At 38.7% G+C, this 20,248-nt stretch overlaps 2 protein-coding genes across 6 annotated transcripts in view; one reads left to right on the top strand and one right to left on the bottom strand.

The window, feature by feature from the left end:
• LOC116481122 (ceruloplasmin) lies at positions 1–15,557 on the top strand. The gene is made up of 9 exons (XM_058426193.1): positions 1–211; positions 1,288–1,495; positions 3,438–3,577; positions 4,931–5,059; positions 9,485–9,591; positions 10,519–10,735; positions 11,173–11,312; positions 12,731–12,893; positions 15,398–15,557. The coding sequence occupies exons 1-9, from the start codon at positions 1–3 to the stop codon at positions 15,412–15,414; spliced, it is 1,332 nt and encodes a 443-aa protein (XP_058282176.1). The 3' UTR covers positions 15,415–15,557.
• Positions 15,558–16,171: 614 nt separating this feature from the next.
• The window catches only part of HPS3 (HPS3 biogenesis of lysosomal organelles complex 2 subunit 1), a 43,295-nt gene continuing 39,218 nt past the window's right edge, over positions 16,172–20,248 (bottom strand). For 3 of the 5 annotated variants that reach the window (XM_032173808.2, XM_032173809.3, XM_032173810.3), the window contains one exon: positions 16,172–17,018. In XM_032173808.2, coding sequence (XP_032029699.1) covers positions 16,891–17,018 — 128 coding nt within the window. In that variant the 3' untranslated portion in view covers positions 16,172–16,890. The remainder of the gene's footprint in view (positions 17,019–20,248) is intronic. The other 2 variants (XR_004251423.2, XR_004251424.2) reach the window with 1 other exon arrangement.

The raw sequence follows: 20,248 nt of genomic DNA, 5'->3' as shown, positions 1-20,248 counted from the left end.
ATGAATGGATTCATGTATGGGAATCAGCCGGGTCTCAATATGTGCAAAGGAGATTCGGTCGTGTGGTACTTATTCAGCGCCGGAAATGAGGCCGATGTACATGGAATATACTTTTCAGGAAACACATATCTGTGGAGAGGAGAACGGAGAGACACAGCAAACCTCTTCCCTCAAACAAGTCTTACGCTCCACATGTGGCCTGACTCAGAGGGTATATTTACTTAAAGCCAAGTCTCTGTTGGATGGATTTGTGTAGTTTCGGTTCAAAATCCTGTAGCAGAACGTGTTGGGTGATAAACTTATCCCTTCCCCGAGCCTCTCAAGTGCCCTTCCTATCTTTGAAAGAGCAAGTCTGGGCCACTATCAGTTGAAGTATGTACCAGATAGGTCCATTTCCTAGTTACTGCGGAGAATGTGGAGTAAAAGAACATGGTGCGGTTTTCTCCATTTCCAAAGGCTCCTCAAGATGATCCCTTTTTAGATTATGGTCCTTTTAAAGATAGCTGGAAAATCAGACTAGAAGGGGAATGACTCCCATAAATATTCTGCACCTAAACTTTTCATCATGTCTCTGTAGCCTAGATGTAGTGTTGGCTTGTTGGTTGCAAGTGAATATTCTATTCTAGCATTGTAGCCATGCAAATTCAGAGACATCTACAGACCTGGCTCTGAATGAGCAAAACAAACTAAAACTAAGAGAAAGAATTTTAGTCAAAATGTGAAAATATGCTAGCTTGTTTCAGGCTTTATTTGGTTTATTATATGCCACTGAAACTTAAGACCAATCCAGTGTCACCCTTTCCTTCCTTCAACAAATGTAAATACGACAATGAACAAAAGAGATAAGATGTCTCATGCTGCTGAAATTCTAATGCAGGGAGACAGACAACAAGCAAGTATATTAATACATATATGTCAAGCGATTATAAGTACATAAAGAAAAATAAGGCAGGGGAAGGGGATGGTGACTGAGGGGGAAAGGGTCAAGATTCTCTCAGGAGGTGCTACTTAAGGAGAGACCAGAATAAAATGAGGGCGTGAACCATGAGGATATTTTGGGGAGAAGGCAGAGGAAACAGCAAGTGCAAAGGTCCCAAGGCAGACACACACTTGACCTGTTCTAAGAACAGCAAAAGGCCTATGTGGATGGAGCAGGGTGAGCAGGAGGTGTGGAAAGCTAGATCACCCGAGGCCATGATAAGGACTTCAGCATTAATTCTGAGGAAGGTGAAGAGCCCCAGAGGGCACTAGCAAAGAAGTGACATGTTTTCTTATTTACCACTCCAGGGACTTTTAATGTTGAATGCCTTACAACTGATCACTACACAGGCGGCATGAAGCAAAAATATACTGTGAACCAATGCAGGCGGCAGTCTGAGGATTCCACCTTCTACCTGGGAGAGACGACATACTATATTGCAGCAGTGGAGGTGGAATGGGATTATTCCCCACAAAGGGAGTGGGAAAAGGAGCTGCATCATTTACAAGAGCAGAAGTAATTCTCCAGACTCTGATTCCCAATTTCAGCAGTAATTTTAGGTTTCCTTTTCAGAGAAGTAAGAATTACGCCAAATTTTAGAAAAAAAAAAAAGTTGCATTAAACGATAACAACAAAAACAACAACAAAACACTTCCTAGGAACTTGTCCTCATTCATTTCTGCTTCTCTCAATTTCCTTAAGGGAAAATTTCTATTTATCTTCTTTGATCCTTTGGAGTCTTGCTTTCTTTTCTACTGGAGTGTCTTCTCACATTCACGTGCCCTCATGTTGTCATTTATATTCAGACTTAACACAAGTTAATGCCCAAATTCAGAGCAGAAATATTACTCCCCTTAGCAACTGTTTGTTGCTTATTTTTCCTTCAGAGTTTTCATTGTTAGTCTAACAATTGGTCATTTCACATTCTTAAAACTGTTATGTATGGAATTTTTTTTTTTTTTTTTTTTTTTGAGACAGAGTCTCGCTCTGTCGCCCAGGCTGGAGTGCAGTGGCGCGATCTCGGCTCACTGCAAGCTCTGCCTCCTGGGTTCAGGCCATTCTCCTGCCTCAGCCTCTCCGAGTAGCTGGGACTACAGGCGCCCGCCACCACGCCCGGCTAATTTTTTGTATTTTTTTAGTAGAGACAGGGTTTCACCGTGGTCTCGATCTCCTGACCTCGTGATCCGCCCGCCTCGGCCTCCCAAAGTGCTGGGATTACAAGCGTGAGCCACCGCGCCCGGCCATGTATGGAATATTTTAAATGCTTGAAGATGATATAGCAGATATAGTCGCTACCCTCTAAGAACTTACAGGAAAACATGGCACAAAATTACCAGTAACATGTGCATCATGGAAAAAGCACAAAATAAATTCTGTATGAATAGATATAAGTAGAGGATGATTATTAGAGCTTTACAAACATTAATTTAGAGCAGCATCACTCATCACTTCTAGTTAGCCCTTTATTCATACTTTTCCAAGCACTTTCCTCTCCATCTTCCCACTTACATCATGCACTGACCACATGGAGATGATCTGAGGGATTGGGGTGGGCAGGTGTTCAGATCCAGGGTGCATAGCACAACTGGTGACCTGTGGCTAGGCAGTGGTTACCTGTTTGACAGCAGTGGTGAGTATAGTTTGCAGTGTAAAGGAGTAAACTTTTATTTTGTAATTGGGGTAAAATGGTTAAAAGGCTATAGGTGCCATTAGAAGTAAGTGAAAACTGGCCGGGCGCGGTGGCTCACGTCTGTAATCCTGGCACTTTGGGAGGCCGAGGCAGGCGGATGACGAGGTCAGGAGATGGAGACCATCCTGGCTAACATGGTGAAACCCCATCTCTACTAAAAAATACAAAAAATTAGCCGGGCATGGTGGCGGGCGCCTGTAGTCCCAGCTACTCGGGAGGCTGAGGCAGGAGAATGGCGTGAACCCGGGAAGCGGAGCTTGCAGTGAGCGGAGATCACGCCACTGCACTCCAGCCTGGGCGACAGAGCAAGACTCCTTCTCAAAAAAAAAAAAAAAAAAGAAGAAGTGAAAACTTCAGGAAAAGGGAATGCCTGGGAAAAGATGTCCATTTCAGTTCCTATAAATCAGAAATATTGGACTCATAAAATTTTAGAGCTATAAAGTAATCTTAGAGATGATCTATTCAAATATCTCATTTTAAGGATGAAAAAACTGAGGTTCCAATAGGCAGTGACTAGCTGGAGGAAATTTTCGCTAGCGGCAGGGTAGAGGCCAGGACTCAGATGGCTACACTCAAATGGCTAGATGTGCTTTCTACCATACATACTTTTAAAGTCTTATTATTCATTCTTACTTGGATAGAAGAGTGATGATGAAAAACTACTATAATTACTCTAATAAAAACTATACTTTTATTCAAAATTTAAAGTTTAAAACTTAAGTTACATTTTCATTAAGACAAATACTAACCTTTGTTTTTTTTTTAAAGTGTTTCAAATGCATTTTTAGATAAGGGAGAGTTTTACATAGGCTCAAAGTACAAGAAAGTTGTATATCGGCAGTATACTGATAGCACGTTCCGTGTTCCAGTGGAGAGAAAAGCTGAGGAAGAACATCTGGGAATTCTAGGTATGTTAATATCTCCAGTTTATCAGGTGTGGGTTAATGACGTGATGCTACCTGCAGTAACAGTCAACTCATGTCTATGGGTGTCATTTTCTTGGTTCATATATCTAAGTTGTTCAAATAAAAATTTAAAAATTAGTTATCTAATAAAATAAGACCGATGTTTATTAAATAATATGACATAGTAAAATATTACTTATTCTCTTGGAAACAATGTATTATCCCGTATACTGATGAAATTATATATATTTTGTTTTTATCAAATTGATGCCTGTAGTTTTAGTGAAGTTCTCAGAAACTATTTTCTAATGAAATTCTGTTTTTTGACAGAGGCTCACTCTGTCGCCCAGGATGGTGTGTAGTGGTGTGATCTCAGCTCACTGCAACCTGCCGCTCCTGGGCTCAAGTGAGTCTCCCACCTTAGCTTCCCAAGTAGCTGGGACTACAGGGATGAACCACCATGCCTGGCTAATTTTTGTATTGTTAGTAGAGATGAGGTTTCGCCATGTTGGCCTGGCTGGTCTCAAACTCCTGGCCTCAAGTGATCCGCCCACCTCAGCCTCCCAAAGTGCTAGGATTACAGGCGTGAGGCACTACACCTGGCCCTAATAAAATTCTTAACCAATTTATCCCCATTATCCTACCCATTCCTCTCAAATTATAGCTATTTACTTTTAAAATTAAAATATAAATGATTAATTACGAGAAGAAATACACAAAAGGAAATTACAACAGGAAATAAAAGAAAAAATGGTACCACACACAAAGCAGGGGAAAAGCTGCCTTCAATTTTTTAGGACTCACTTTAAGACAGAATGTCTAGAACTCGAGCAACACTGGTCTTGAGACATTTCTTTAAAACTATCAATTGCAGGGACCCCCACTCCCATCCCCACCCCACTGTGTTCCCATACCATCAGCATTCCCCTGAGGCTTGGTTATCCTCAACCCCTAGACTAAGACACCAAGGCAAAATGGCATTGTTGCTGGAGCACAAAAATCCTACCAGACAAGAGACAAGCTAAGATTGGATAAAGGGTAGAAATGGGAGGGGTATCCCCACAGCAACAGCTGCAAAATGACTCCTGGCCAGATATCCAACCCACCATGATTAGACCGGTACTCTGCAAAGGACTTTCAGGCCAAACCTCCCCTGGAACTCTTAAGAGATAAACAAATGGTCTCCATTTTTATTTCCAGTGTATTGATTCCAAATTCCCTGGGACAGAGTATAAATCCAAGAGTATTATACCACAAACCCATGGGGGAGAGAAACAAGTTAATCTTTGCTGATCTTTGCTTTTATTACTAAGTTAGACCTTCTGATTGGACACTCTTCCTTTTCACTTTTGCCAGGTCCACAACTTCATGCAGATGTTGGAGACAAAGTCAAAATTATCTTTAAAAACATGGCCACAAGGCCCTACTCAATACACGCCCATGGGGTACAAACGGAGAGTTCTACAGTTACTCCAACATTACCAGGTACTCACGGGGGCGGGGGTGGGGATGGTGCATTTTAACAGGCTGTACCGCCTTTCCACAGATTACTCTCATCATAGAGAGTCTGGACCAAGAAAGTGAAAAGGGAGGTAGTTGTGAAGAGGGGATGCAAGGAGGTGTCTGTATGTATGCAAGTACATGCACATGCTCGTACTAAAAAAAAAAAGTCCACAGGAGAGGTTAAGAGAAAAACCTGAAGGCAGTGGACATCTATGAATCCTCAAGGGTGAATCAGAGAGATGCTGTCTCCTTGCTCAGCTAGAACACAGCTGAGATGACATCTACCACACCGCATGTGGCTGGATGTTCCCACGCCGATCTCTAGCACATGTGGTTCTAAGGGCCAGAGGCTGCCACTTGGAACTCTAAATTCCCCCTATCTAGTCCAGTATCTGGCATGTATTAGGAGATCATCAAATGTTTCTTTAATAAACATAGTAAACTTGCTAGTGGTCTATCAATTTTGTTGATCTTTTCAAAAAACCACCTCCTGGATTCATTAATTTTTTGAAGGGTTTTTTGTGTCTCTATTTCCTTCAGTTCTGCTCTGATTTTAGTTATTTCTAGCCTTCTGCTAGCTTTTGAATGTGTTTGCTCTTGCTTTTCTAGTTCTTTTAATTGTGATGTTAGAGTGTCAACTTTGGATCTTTCCTGCTTTCTCTTGTGGGCATTTAGTGCTATAAATTTCCCTCTACACACTGCTTTGAATGTGTCCCAGAGATTCTGGTATGTTATGTCTTTGTTCTCACTGGTTTCAAAGAACATCTTTATTTCTGCCTTCATTTCATTGTGTACCCAATAGTCATTCAGGAGCAGGTTGTTCAGTTTCCATTTAGTTGAGCGGTTTTGAGTGAGTTTCTTAATCCTGAGTTCTAGTTTGATTGCACTGTGGTCTGAGAGACAGTTTGTTATCATTTCTGTTCTTTTACATTTGCTGAAGAGAGCTTTACTTCCAACTATGTGGTCAATTTTGGAATAGGTGTGGTGTGGTGCTGAAAAAAATGTATATTCTGTTGATTTGGGGTGGAGAGTTCTGTAGATGTCTATTAGGTCCACTTTGTGCAGAGCTGAGTTCAATTCCTGGATATCCTTGTTAACTTGCTGTCTCGTTGATCTGTCTAATGTTGACAGTGGGGTGCAGAGACATAGATCAATGGAACAGAACAGAGCCCTCAGAAATAATGCCACATATCTACACTATCTGATCTTTGACAAACCTGACAAAAATAAGAAATGGGGAAAGGATTCCCTATTTAATAAATGGTGCTGGGAAAACTGGCTAGCTATATGTAGAAAGCTGAAACTGGATCCCTTCCTTACACCTTATACAAAAATTAATTCAAGATGGTTTAAAGACTCACATGTGAGACCTAAAACCATTAAAATCCTACAAGAAAACCTAGGCAATACCATTCAGGACATAGGCATGGGCAAGGACTTCATATCTAAAACACCAAAAGCAATGGCAACAGAAGCCAAAATTGACAAATGGGATCTAATTAAACTAAAGAGCTTCTGCACAGCAAAAGAAACTACCATCAGAGTGAACAGGCAACCTACAGAATGGGAGAAAATTTTTGCAACCTACTCATCTGACAAAGGGCTAATATCCAGAATCTACAATGAACTCAAACAAATTTACAAGAAAAAAACAAACAACCCCATCAAAAAGTGGGCGAAGGACATGAACAGACACTTCTCAAAAGAAGACATTTATGCAGCCAAAAAACACATGAAAAAATGCTCATCATCACTGGCCATCAGAGAAATGCAAATCAAAACCACAGTGAGATACCATCTCACACCAGTTAGAATGGCCATCATTAAAAAGTCAGGAAACAACAGGTGCTGGAGAGGATGTGGAGAAATAGGAACACTTTTACACTGTTGGTGGGACTGTAAACTAGTTCAACCATTGTGGAAGTCAGTGTGGCGATTCCTCAGGGATCTAGAACTAGAAATACCATTTGACCCAGCCATCCCATTACTGGGTATATACCCAAAGGACTATAAATCATGCTGCTATAAAGACACATGCACATGTATGTTTATTGCGGCACTATTCACAATAGCAAAAACTTGGAACCAACCCAAATGTCCAACAATGATAGACTGGATTAAGAAAATGTGGCACATATACACCATGGAATACTATGCAGCCATAAAAAATGATGAGTTCATGTCCTTTGTAGGGACATGGATGAAGCTGGAAACCATCATTCTCAGTAAACTATCGCAAGGACAAAAAACCAAACATCGCATGTTCTCACTTATAGGTGGGAACTGAACAATGAGAACTCATGGACACAGGAAGGGGAACATCACACTCCGGGGACTGTTGTGGGGTGGGGGGAGGGGGGAGGGACAGCATTAGGAGATATACCTAATGCTAAATGACGAGTTAATGGGTGCAGCAAAACAACATGGCACATGGATACATATGTAACAAACCTGCACATTGTGCACATGTACCCTAAAACCTAAAGTATAATAATTTAAAAAAAAACAAAAACAAAAACAAAAACAAAACATAGTAAAATCGTAAACAGATTATATACATAGCTGAGCATTTTCTTTAATAAGAACCATATTTTTCTTCTATTGGTTGTAAAGTTGGCTTCCAGGAAAAGACTATTTCTCAGTAACTTAGCAGGGTGTAGCAAGGGTGCTATTTTAGGTAGAGTGGTCAGGAGGGCTTCCTTGAGGAGGTGGCATTGTTGAAAACACCTAAAGGTTGAGAAGTAATGAAATTCAGGTAATTGTGCACGAATTGATTCTAGGTCCCGAAGACAGGAGCATGCCTGGTGCGTTTAGCAGCAGCAAGGCAGCCAGAGGCTAAAGAAAAGCACACAAGGGACAGAATGCTAGAGACGAGATCCACAGAGAGCAGGGGCCAGATGGAGTAGAGAGGACCTCAGACTCGAGATTTAAGACTGATGTTCTGATGGACGCCTTTTAAGGGGCTGTTGGTGATGTGTGGTTAAGTGACCATAAGGGGGCAAGGACAGAATCTGGGGTCAGTTAAGGACCATTGCAATAATCTGGGTAAAATCATCATCATCATCATTATCGAGATTTGGAACACGGTGGAAGCGGCTGAAGTGGTGAGATGTTATCATATTCTGGTTCTATTTTAAAGGTGGTGCTAAAAGGACCTGCTGGAAAATAGGCACTAGGGCGTGTTAGGGAAGAGAGGAGTCAAGCAATGACCCCAAGGTTTTGGGCACTGACCACTGGTGGAAGAGCAGGTTGTAAAGGGGTGTGGAAAAGAGAAGGAAATGTTATTTTGCAGCTTATAAGTAAAAGCAGAGATGGCAAGACACTAATATGTGCAGGTGGTGAATCAATATTTTATATTCTAGTGAAATTTTCTGCTTAGAAAAAGGGTGAGGACATAGAACAGCTCAGATTGAGGCTTGAAGAAAAAGTAAGACGTCTACCACATCACTTGAGACCATCTCTGTTGCCTTGCTAGATTCTCTAGTGAATGTCTGTCGGACTCTGGCAGGTTAGTGTGATAGCATGAATATGTAATTGTGTGGTCTAAATAAATGGAATGAAAAATGAGTGTGGCTGGGATTGGTGAGTGGGCATGGCCAAAAGTCGAGGTCTGTGAGCAGTTGCACAGGAAGCCCTGAGGTGACTGGAAACGCAGATCAGACTGGAGAAAAGCCTAGAGCACGTGGGAAAAGGGTAAGAGCCTTGGCAAAGCAGGAGGGTGAAGCAACTGGTCATCTTCAAAATGCCAAGGCCGAGGGTGTGGTTATGTCCTGTATGTGGGAGTAGTGACAGAACAGCACATGGTGCGATAGAATGAGATGGACTGGAGGGGGAGGTAAACCTAACTGTGGCAAGTTGGTGACTCATGAGATCAAGAGGTCTAATGGCTCCTCGCCAGGAATCATGAGCTCACTAAGGATGATCATGAGACAGGACAAGGAAAGGAAGCCAATGCTAAAGCTGAGGGAATTACACAAAATAGTCCAGATACACACACGCAGAGATTATGGGAAAGGTGCCAGCCACTGGGGAAAAATCACTTGGTATCTGAAGAGAAAAAAGTATATTAGGAAAACATACTTCAAGTTAAGAAGAGATTGGTTGCAAAGTTTTTTTCAAATTGTAATATTGGAAGTACACCTCCTAGCTTTGTGGTATGGCAAGTGGGTTATAGGTAATTATAATTAACCCCCAAAATGACAAAATTTTGTCTTACAGTTCATCTTAAAACTAAATTCCTGAAAAGAATCTTGAGTACCACAATTTTTAAAAACTAATTACACTGACATTTCCAGTTCCTGGGTCCTAGTTATCAAGGCTGTGTGTGTGTGTGTGTGTGTGTGTGTGTGTGTGTGTGTGTGATATAAACCAAATACAACCAGATCCATTAACACTTGATGAATTTAGGTGAAACTCGCACTTACGTATGGAAAATCCCAGAAAGATCTGGAGCTGGAACAGAGGATTCTGCTTGTATTCCATGGGCTTATTATTCAACTGTGGATCAAGTTAAGGTAAAATATAAATCATTTGTTTTGTAACACTTCCCAAAATAGACACACAATTGAAGGAAGATGAGGTTAGTGTTTTCCTGTGGTCCAATTCTATGTTAAAATCCTAGGAAAATAAACTGTTCACAATCTACTTAGCAAACATGCTGCTACCTATGACACACAAGACAAAAATCTAACATTTCCTAATATGATACAGCTCAAAGGCCTTTCAAGATCATATTTGGGAAGTTTAGATTTTTGTCTTGTGGGTCACAGGTAGCCACTGAAAAATTGACAAAGAATGGCAGTATATTTGCATTTCAGATCATTCATTCGGGTGGAAGGAAGAAAGGCTTGGAGGGGGAAGAGACTGGAGGTTGGGAGGCCGTTGTAATACGTGAGGCAAATTTCAAGGACCTCTACTGTGAGGAGGGAGAAAAGAAATGGAGTCAGTTATAGATAGGTGGGTGAAGTGCCTGAGTGAGCCGGGGGAAGTAGCTCCTTGATAATTCAGAGTTCTGGCTCAAATGAATGAGTAAATCTGGTATTTGTGGTGCTATTTATTATTATACATTTCATTCATCTATGGATTTTTTAGGGACTGCCATAGTGCTTGGCTCACGCCCAAGAGTTCTTGAGTTTATGGAACAAACCAACACTGTTCATTTGGGATTCTTTTAAAATCACTGCTCACTAGCTGAGCTAATTTTTGCCTCTGCAGACATTTCTGTTATGTCAGTATCACCCACATGACCTACCTACTACTCACCATTGTTCCAATTTAACTACTTCAAGTGAAAAGTTACTAAATTGGCAGTACCATATTGAGCAAAGTCTGCTACTTCAATTGGTCTCTCCAAAATTCCTGAGGCCATGGGTGCAAAGTCTCAGTTCTCTGAAATCCTGACCTAATTCACAAGGGTTACTGAAGATTTTCCTTGTCTCCAGGATCTCTACAGTGGATTAATTGGCCCCCTGATTGTTTGTCGAAGACATTACTTGAAAGTATTCAATCCCAGAAAGAAACTGGAATTTGCCCTTCTGTTTCTAGTTTTTGATGAGAATGAATCTTGGTACTTAGATGACAACATCAAAACATACTCTGATCACCCAGAGAAAGTAAACAAAGATGATGAGGAATTCATAGAAAGCAATAAAATGCATGGTATGTTACATTATTCTAAAACAATTTTTCTACTTTTTTATCATTTTCTCTTTCAAATAAAATTATTTTGGAGACTATTCATTTGTTTTCCCTTAAAATAAACCACTTCTGCCTCACTTTGTATGTTAGGTAGAATTCTATTCAAAACCAAAAGGAGACTATGCTCAAAATCATTTGCTAATTTATTTTCCAATTCCAAAATCTCGTTTCCTTTGAAATCATCCAAAATTAAGATTAAGGCTTTTGGTGCAAAGTGCCTAGAAAAGCAGTGTGTGGTATTATTGACTTTAAAGTATCCATTTCTCTCATTTGTAGTAAAAGAAGTCCTATTACACCAAAACGATTCTTTACATTAAACTAATAATCATATTTTCTTTGAAATAGCTATTGCTTTAAAATATCCTGAAAAGTAACATAAAACCATATGCTTTCCCTAGCTATTAATGGAAGAATGTTTGGAAACCTACAAGGCCTCACAATGCACGTGGGAGATGAAGTCAACTGGTATCTGATGGGAATGGGCAATGAAATAGACTTACACACTGTACATTTTCACGGCCATAGCTTCCAATACAAGGTAAGAGCTATCCATGGCAATTACTCTTGCTCTGTTTGAAAATGTTTTAATACAAGTGAAGAAAATATTTCCTCAGAGAGACTTATGAAAAAAAAAGCTGCAAAGAGTACAGCTGGTGCTTCATATCCGTGGATTCCCCATCCAGGATTCAATCATGGATTGAAAATATTAAGGAAAAAAATAATTCCACAAAGTTCCAAAAAGCAAAACTTGGATCCGCTGCACTGAGTACTATGTTGAATCCATGCAAATGACATGATATGTAGGCATTGTATGAGGTATTATAATAATCTAGAGATGATTTAAAGTATATGGAAGGATGTGCATAAGTTATATGGAAATACGCCATTTTATATAAGGGACTTGAGCATCCATGGATTTTGGTATGGGGGCATTCCTGAAGCCAATCCTCCATAGATACTGAGGGATGACTATATAAGGCACAGCAATTTCAATTGACACACTAGCCTTTGTTACACATTGAGCTCTCCCTGGGATTTGCATTTTTAACTGAATTTTCATGGAGTTTTGCTCACAGATTCCTGATTAAGGCAACTGAGTGGAATTGCTAACAAAGAGGATAGGAATGTTCACATAATGATGAATGAGAGTAGAGACCACAACAAGACTTTATTATAACCCTTGCCCTGCCTGTTTTAAGTACTGTATTTTAAACGGCCCAAGGTGAGCAAGATCAGTTAGGTGACAAGCAACTGCTCTGTACATCTCAATCTTACTTCTATTCTTTCTCAGTACTGATTTCAGCAGAAGCCAGTGGCCCTCCTGGAAATGCTTTTTCCTTATGCTTTGGGCTAATTTAGAAAATGCAGAAGTTATCAAAAAGCATACTGCAGAAAGCCTGTTTTGTTATCTGCATTTTGTTTTACATAGATATATTGTATTCTTAGTAGGTTTTCAGTTCTACCCTTGCAGAAATAGACTCTTGTCACCCAACTATTGTTACCAGTGCCTCTGGTTTTTGTCGTTTTCATCAGCCTCCTTTTCTGCTTCCTTTATTATTTACCTTGACTTAAAGCTTCACAGACAAGCTAGGATAGATTCAGGCAAAAGTGAGGCTAGGGCTGAAATGGGGCCACAGCTGAGTTCCTTTTGTATAGCTTCAGTGCTATGACAAACAGGCAAACCAGAATCAAGGTACAGGAGGTTTGTGGGTAGTCCTGATTGATGAATTCATTCTCATTGCATCTTTCTTTCACACCCACTTGATGTGGATACCAAAGACTTATTAGGAATACAAAAACCACATTTTACCATCTGTATTAAACACAGAAACGAGCTCAATTTCTTAAAAACAGATTTATCCATTTTTTCAATATCCCTGAGCTGAACATTAACAAATGACATGAGTGAACTCTCATATACAATATTATACATTATTTGTCATTTTTCTAATTAAGCACAGGGGCGTTTATAGTTCTGATGTCTTTGACATTTTCCCTGGAACATACCAAACCCTAGAAATGTTTCCAAGAACACCTGGAATTTGGTTACTCCACTGCCATGTGACCGACCACATTCATGCTGGAATGGAAACCACTTACACCGTTCTACAAAATGAAGGTGAATATCCAGGTAGTAATTCTAGAAGCCATATAAAAGATATAATTAAAGGAACTAATTTGCCTAAATACCCCAATATGAAGCATTTGTGAATCTGCTGCCCTGATTTCTTCCTTCTCTACCTCCAAACAGCATTTTTTTTCCTGCTAAATGGTGAGGGATACTGCTCATTTCCTGACAACCAGTACTTGTAACAGCACCAGTCATTTCTAAGTTAATACAAATGTGTAATTATACCTAAATCTGATATAAGGGAGTAGTCATGTTAGTTATTTACCAAAAAACAAGCCATTATTTACATAAGACACATTTAGAATCTAATTTCTTTCTTAACAGAAAACATTTTTTTTTCTCGGTGGCACCTCCATGTAAGAGAATCCCAAGACAACCCCAAATAATATAATTTCAAATAGGCAGTGTCTTTTCTGTGCTTCCAAGGGAAGGAGGAACCTTACCAATTATTGTTTGTGAAAGATCCAGGGAAGAAACAAAATTTAAATGCACTGCTCTCCAACCCCTGCAATAACCCTCCCCATGTGTAGGTGCACACACACACACACACTCACACTCACACACACACTTAAAATGGAGAAAAACGAACAATTTTTTTATAAGATTCCTGCACTGTGGCTGCAGGCTTTGGTCTTTCCCGGGTCTTTTGAGTTGAGGATTGTTGTAATTAGAAATGGTAAATTCAAAGGGAGGAAATTATGTAAAGAAAACCAATCTGTCTTTCCTCCCTAAATGGGGAAAAAGGGAACATACAAATGAAGAAAATATAAACGTAAATATATTTGAAGATTTAAAAAGCCCTGAAAGGTTAACCTTTAGTGCAAATGGAAAGTTTTAATTTCTGCTCCTGGGTCTTACACAAACAACTTACATCATGAAAAACTATTCCCATTAATGCCCTTTTTATTAGAGCAGTCACTGATAACACTAGAATATCAAAGACTCTAACAGACAAGCCACTAAATTTAATGCCAATAACTTGAACAAGGTGAAGAGAGCCAAATATGAGAAAGAAAACATTAGTCTTTAAGTAACACTAGTAACCATGTGGTTACATGTGGTTGCATGTAAACCACACCAAAGGATGGTCTTGCTCAGAAAAATAATGGTGAGTAAGTAACATGGAGGCATTTGGGGAATTCATGTGTGCAAATGCCTGGCATGCAGAGTATGGCACTACAGGGTAACCCTACACACACAGCCACAGAGAAGATTCCTCCTGTGTAACAACCGTGAAAGAAGAGGGAGATTACTGCTTGGTTAAGAAAGCCGAGATAGTTTTTAAAGCTATAGGAAAAACTACAGAATAGCAAATATGAAGGAAAAATCAACACTAGATAAAAAATTAAAGAGAAATTTGACTTTTGCAAAGAGAAAAGGTATTGCATGAGACTGAAAGAAGCAGACTGAATAAAAAAAGATAGTTTGAACTATCTTTGGCCCATAAAATCGGTAGCCATGTTTATCAGTCTGAATCATCTTTAAATAAGTCCAATAAAGCTTTGAGCAAGTTTACATTAATTATGTCTTAGAAAAGCCTGCTTAGCTTTAAATTTCTTACAGGCAGGGACTATATATTCTGTATTTCTAGCTAAGTACCCAAATCCAATACAATAGTTTGCTTACTGAATATATAACAACGTATTAATTCAATGAAGAGAAACTTTTGAAACTTTTGACATAATTTCAGATTCCCATATACTTTTCACGCAGATTCCCCAAATATTAATGATCTGCGTAGCCACACTGGCTTTCTCATTCTTTTTCCTATCTCCCTCTCATGCTCACCCTCTATATGTACACACACAGACGTGTATAGATACATACAACTATCTTTCCTAAAAACAAGAATATTCTTGTACATGACCACAATACAGTGATCGAAATCAGAAAAGTAACAATGAATTAAAAACTAGAGATCTTCAAATTTCACTAATAATCCTAATCATGTTCTTTACAGAAAACGAAAATCCCGGATCATGTACTGCATTGTTGGCATGTCTTTTAAGTCTCCCTTACTCTGAATAGTTCCTTAATACAGGGCAGTCACTTTGTAGAATGTCCTTCAATTTGAGTTTGTCTGATGTTTCCTCATGATTAGATTTAGGTTATGCACTTTTGGCAAGACTATCATGACATGATGTTGTGTTTTTCTTAGTACACCATATCAGGAGGCACAAGATATTGATTGGTTCCATTACTGGTTATGTTAACTTCAAGCTTTGGTTAAGGTGGTGTCTGCCAGGTGTCTCCATTGTAAAGTTATTCATTTTCCCTTTACAATTAATAAAGATCTTGTAGGGAGGAAAGTAATCTTTCTTTAAATAAAGCAGCAATAGAATGAGAGATTTTTAAACATATAAAAAGTAGAAAAATACAAATGAATCAGGAATAAAGTAACATTAAAAATTAGAATACATTTAAAGAACCATCTACTAATTTTTAAACATATATTATTTTTAATAATGGTCTTAAAATTTCTTTTTCTATAGACACCAAGTCTGCCTGAATGAAATAAATTGATGATAAGTGGAAAAAAGAGAAAAACCAATGATTCATAACAATGTATGTGAAAGTGTAAAATAGAATGTTACTTTGGAATGACTATAAACATTAAAAGAAGACTGGAAACACACAACTTTGTGCATTTGTGAGGGAAAACTATTGTTTTTTGCAAATGGAAAGATCAACAGACTATTTAATGATACATGACTGACACTTGTACACTAGGTAATAAAACTGATTCATACAGTCTAATCATTTCACCACTATTAGGGTTTTATAAAACTGCATTTAAAAAAAGATCTATGACCAGATATTCTCCTGGGTGCTCCTCCGAGGAACACTATTAAGGTTCATTGAAATGTTTTCAATTATTGCCTTTCCATTGATCCTTCTAACATGCTGTTGACATCACACCTAATATTCAGAGGGAATGGGCAAGGTATGAGGGAAGGAGATAAAAAATAAAATAAATAAAATAGAATGACGCAAATCTGATTTTGTGAACCCCTGAAGAGATGGTCTAAAGGACGTTATCTGGAACTGGAGAAAAGCAGAGTTGAGAGACAATTCTATAGATTAAATCCTGGTAAGGATAAACATTGCCATTAGAAGAAAAGCTTCAAAATAGACCTATGGCAGATGTCACATGAGTAGAATTTCTGCCCAGCCTTAACTACATTCAGAGGATAATATCAATGAACTAAACTTGAACTAAAAATGTTTTAAACAAAAAGTTATAAATGAAGACAGATGGTTGTGAATACAATGATATATTTCTTTATTTTCACATATACTCTAGCTAAAAGAGCAAGAGTACACATCAACAAAAAATGGAAACAAGGCTTTGGCTGAAAAAAACACGCATTTGACAAATCACATTAATAGCTAGACAAGAAGAAAGTTAGCTTTGTAAACTTCTACTTCATTTGATTCAGAGAAACAGGGCATGAGTTTTCTCAAAGTAACAAGAAAAGGAACAAAAAAAATGAGGTTTGAAATTTTTTACCATGGCAAAACATTAACATCTTTCTCAAAAACATAGAAAAATCTGGAAAAATCAAGAAGATAAAATTGTGGACCAGTTAGTGACATTCTTTCAAGCATACTTGTAAAATGTTTCCTTAAAGTGTTCTTGGCATGAAAATGATTGTCATGTCTCCAACAATAGTGAACTGATGTTGTTTTTTGGAATAAAAGTCAATCCCCACCTTAAAAAATATATGGCTTCTTTGAGGAATTATGTCTTAAAGATTTTCTACATTCTAGACAATTAAATTGATTGAGGTCATAAATTAAGAACTGAATAGTTACCACTACATGGTAAGATAAGCAGCCTGAAAGCATTTGCATCATATATGTGTGTGTGTATGTGTGTGTGTGTGATATATATAAAATCAAAAACTCCTCTACTTGTACTTTGGCATTCAATTTTTAGAAATTCAGTCTCAAATGCCATTATGGTATTTTTCAAATGATACCTTTAAGTCAATGATTTCTTTTGACTGCAATAGAGAAGATATGGCAAGAAAAATGCTGCAGTACCATCTTCTGGGAGAACATTCATGAAATCCTTTAGTTCTAGTTCCACAGCAACAATTGACAATGTTTCTGTGTAGAAAAGAATATCTGAATTAGAACTGAAAGTCTGTCTTTCATTCAATCTCTTCTTACTTAACCAACCAATTAGAAGCCAGTTCAGGCCAGGTGCAGTGCCTGTAATCCCAGCACTTTGGGAGGCCGAGGCGGGCAGATCACGAGGTCAGGAGTTCAAGACCAGCCTGGCTAACATGGTGAAACTCTGTCTCTACTAAAAATACAAAAAAATTAGCCGGGCATGGTGGTGCACACCTGTAATCCTAGCTACTCAGGAGGCTGGGGCAGGAGAATTGCTGGAACCCGTGAGGCAGAAGTTGCAGTGAGCTGAGATTGCACCACTGCACTCCAGCCTGGGCGACAGAGCAAGACTCCATCTCAGGAAAAGAAAAAAAAAAAAAAAAGCCAGTTCAGGTAACAAAATGTTATAACTTCAAAGAAAAAAAATCAATCTCTTAAATCCATAGGCTTCTTTATGGTTGTAACTTATTTTTCCTTACTAGAATCCTTTGAAGTTTATTTTATATCAGCCACATGAAATTTGGATTCATTATTTCATTGCTGAATTACGTTATTTTGCAATCGATTTCTACTATCCTCTAAAGAAAAGTACAATCATTTGAATATTCTTTTTAATGCTAAGTCTAAACTAAAGCTAATTTATAGATTGTTTGATAGGGTAAGAAACACCAATGTTTTCCCATATTAGTTCCTAATGTAACATTTCATGTTGTTAATAAGCACAAATCTGTTTTCACGACCATTTACTGCTTTTTCCCCCAAACTGCAATGGTGTTCTAATGAACATTTTTTTTTTTTTTTTTGAGACGGAGTCTCACTCTGTCACTACGCTGGAGTGCAGTGGCGTGATCTCAGCTCACTGCAGCCTCTGCCTCCTGGGTCCAAGAGATTCTCCTGCCTCAGCCTCCCAAATAGTTGGGACTACAGGTGCGCACCACCATGCCCAGCTAATTTTTGTATTTTTAGTAGAGACAGGGTTTCACCATGCTGGCCAGGATGGTCTCGATCTCTTGACCTCATGATCTGCCCGCCTTGGCCTCCCAAAGCGTTGGGATTACAGCTGTGAGCCACCGTGCCTGGCCCCAATGAACATTTTTAATATTAAGGAATGTAACATACATTTAAAAAAAAATGCAACTTTATGATTCTACAGCTTCTTAACAGATACATGCTGCCCTCTCCTGGAATAGAAGGGTGACAGTTATGAACAATGTTCCCAATAAACATCCACTTGGTCTTACACCTTCTATCCACATGTCAGTGCCATTCCCTGTGTGATTGTTGCATGCCCATCGCTTACTCTATTTGCAGAGTAAGTGAAACATAAGATCCATTCCAAAGTCATCTGTCCAATATACAGCAACCCAAATTTTTCTTTACACAAAAGAATGAACTGCCTTTGTTGCTAAAGAGTTAATGAATAAAGCAGCAATGGTTTATAGAAAAGATTCCTAGTTCTGGAATCCAGACAGACTTGGGAAGAGATCCAGACTCTTCCACCTACTCACTGAGTGGCTTTAAGAAAATCACTTAATCTTCCAAGTCCTAGGTTCCTCATTTATAATGTAGTGGTACTGTCTGCTAGCTTCCACAGTTCCTGTGAAAATTAAGCTAAAATACAATGATGCACATCTGACATAAAATCAGACCTTAATAAACAGCAACTACTAACTAGCTTGCAAAATGTATGTGAAAAATATGAATTATTGATGTTTTCCTATCAAAGCAGTTTACTTACCTAAATGTGGAGCCTGTAAGTAGTATCTCAGAAACAAAAAAACTGAGTTGGAGAGCTAGTGTGGAGTTGTTACAGAGTCAACAAAAATCTCACCACTTCCCAATTCTCCTCTTCTCCCAAATAAGGAGGGGCTAATACAGGTTATCACTCTAAGAACAAGGTCAATATCTTAAATTCAGAGTACTTTAAAAATTAATAAAGTACTTCCATGTGTAACTTCTCTTTAATTCCTTCTAGAATCCTTTGAGGTTTTTATTTATTTAATCCAAGCCCCATCCCAAACAGGGTAAACTAATGGGTGTTAGGCCTGATTTAGGGTTGGGAAAACTGAGGCTAAGAGAAGGTTAAAATTACTTGCTCCACTCCACTCACCAGCTACCTAAATCTACAAGTTGCATATAAATGATATATCTAAATGTAAACCTCTACCCTTAAAATCCTCCAGCATGTCTAGAAAATATTTGTCAAAGGTTGAAAATTTCTGGATGGTGGGATTTTAAATGATTTTTAAATTTAATTTTTGTAATTTACCATAGCACCAGAATTTTAAAAAATAAGCATGGTTCATTACAAAAACAGTACTGAATATTTCCTTAAAACAAACAACCCATCCACTAACCCCTGTTTTAATGGTTCTGCATTAGTGTGGCAGTTGTCAACCAGGAAAATTTTGTCCCACAGGGGACATCTGGCAACATCTGGAGACATTTTTGTTTGTTATAACGGGCAGTAGTATTGGCATCTAATGAGTAGAGACCAGGGATACTGTTTAATATCCTAAAATGCACAGGGGAAACCCCCCCACACACGGACAATTATCTGGTCCAAAATGTCAACAGTGCCAAGGTTGAGAAACGCTGTATTAGAGAGATAAGAAATCCAAACTCCTAAGCATGTAAGTCCCTGAGCTTCATCTCCAACCTCACCCTCTTGCAATTTTGCCTAACATTTCACTTTTGATTCAGTCCTGAACTTCTCATTTAGTCTCACCACATTAGAAAACTGGGTTGCTCTAGGACACTTAGTAAGTAGCAAACCTGGAACTCAGTTCCAATTCTCCAGATCCCAATATAGGGCTCTTTTCAGTGTACAACTGTTAAGAAAACACCCTTCTGTGAAACGAACCTAAAGTTCTTCAGCTGTCTCCCTTTCTAATCAATGAACAGTTACAGAATGCTTCCTATAGGAGAGGCATATTGCTGGTGAGGAACGTGTAACGTGAAAAATGAATAAAACACTGTGCCAGCTCTTGAGGTATTACAGTCTAATAAAGGTAAATCACACATGGCACTTAGTCTCATTAGCCATAGACACACACACACACACACACATACACACACACACACACACACGCACACACGTATGCACACAAATATATTTTGAAGACAGAGAAAAATGCAACATTTGGAGAAATGATTATGGGTGAGTTGGGGTGGAGTGTGTGGATGTGGATCAGAAAAGGATGAAGAAAGAGTCTTCTGATTAA

This window comes from Hylobates moloch, unplaced genomic scaffold (genome assembly GCF_009828535.3).
Source record: "Hylobates moloch isolate HMO894 unplaced genomic scaffold, HMol_V3 SCAFFOLD_13, whole genome shotgun sequence".
NCBI classification, from domain to species: Eukaryota; Metazoa; Chordata; class Mammalia; order Primates; family Hylobatidae; genus Hylobates; species Hylobates moloch.
The sequence above is the reverse complement of the archived record's forward strand: the minus strand, read 5'-3'. Positions and strand labels throughout refer to the sequence as shown.

Coding starts and splice junctions, on each gene's coding strand:
- LOC116481122 (XM_058426193.1), top strand. CDS start 1: ATGAATGGATTCATGTATGGGAATCAGCCGGGTCTCAATATGTGCAAA. Junction 5,060..9,484: donor AGTTACTCCAACATTACCAG/GTACTCACGGGG, acceptor TGATGAATTTAG/GTGAAACTCGCACTTACGTA. Junction 9,592..10,518: donor CAACTGTGGATCAAGTTAAG/GTAAAATATAAA, acceptor CCTTGTCTCCAG/GATCTCTACAGTGGATTAAT.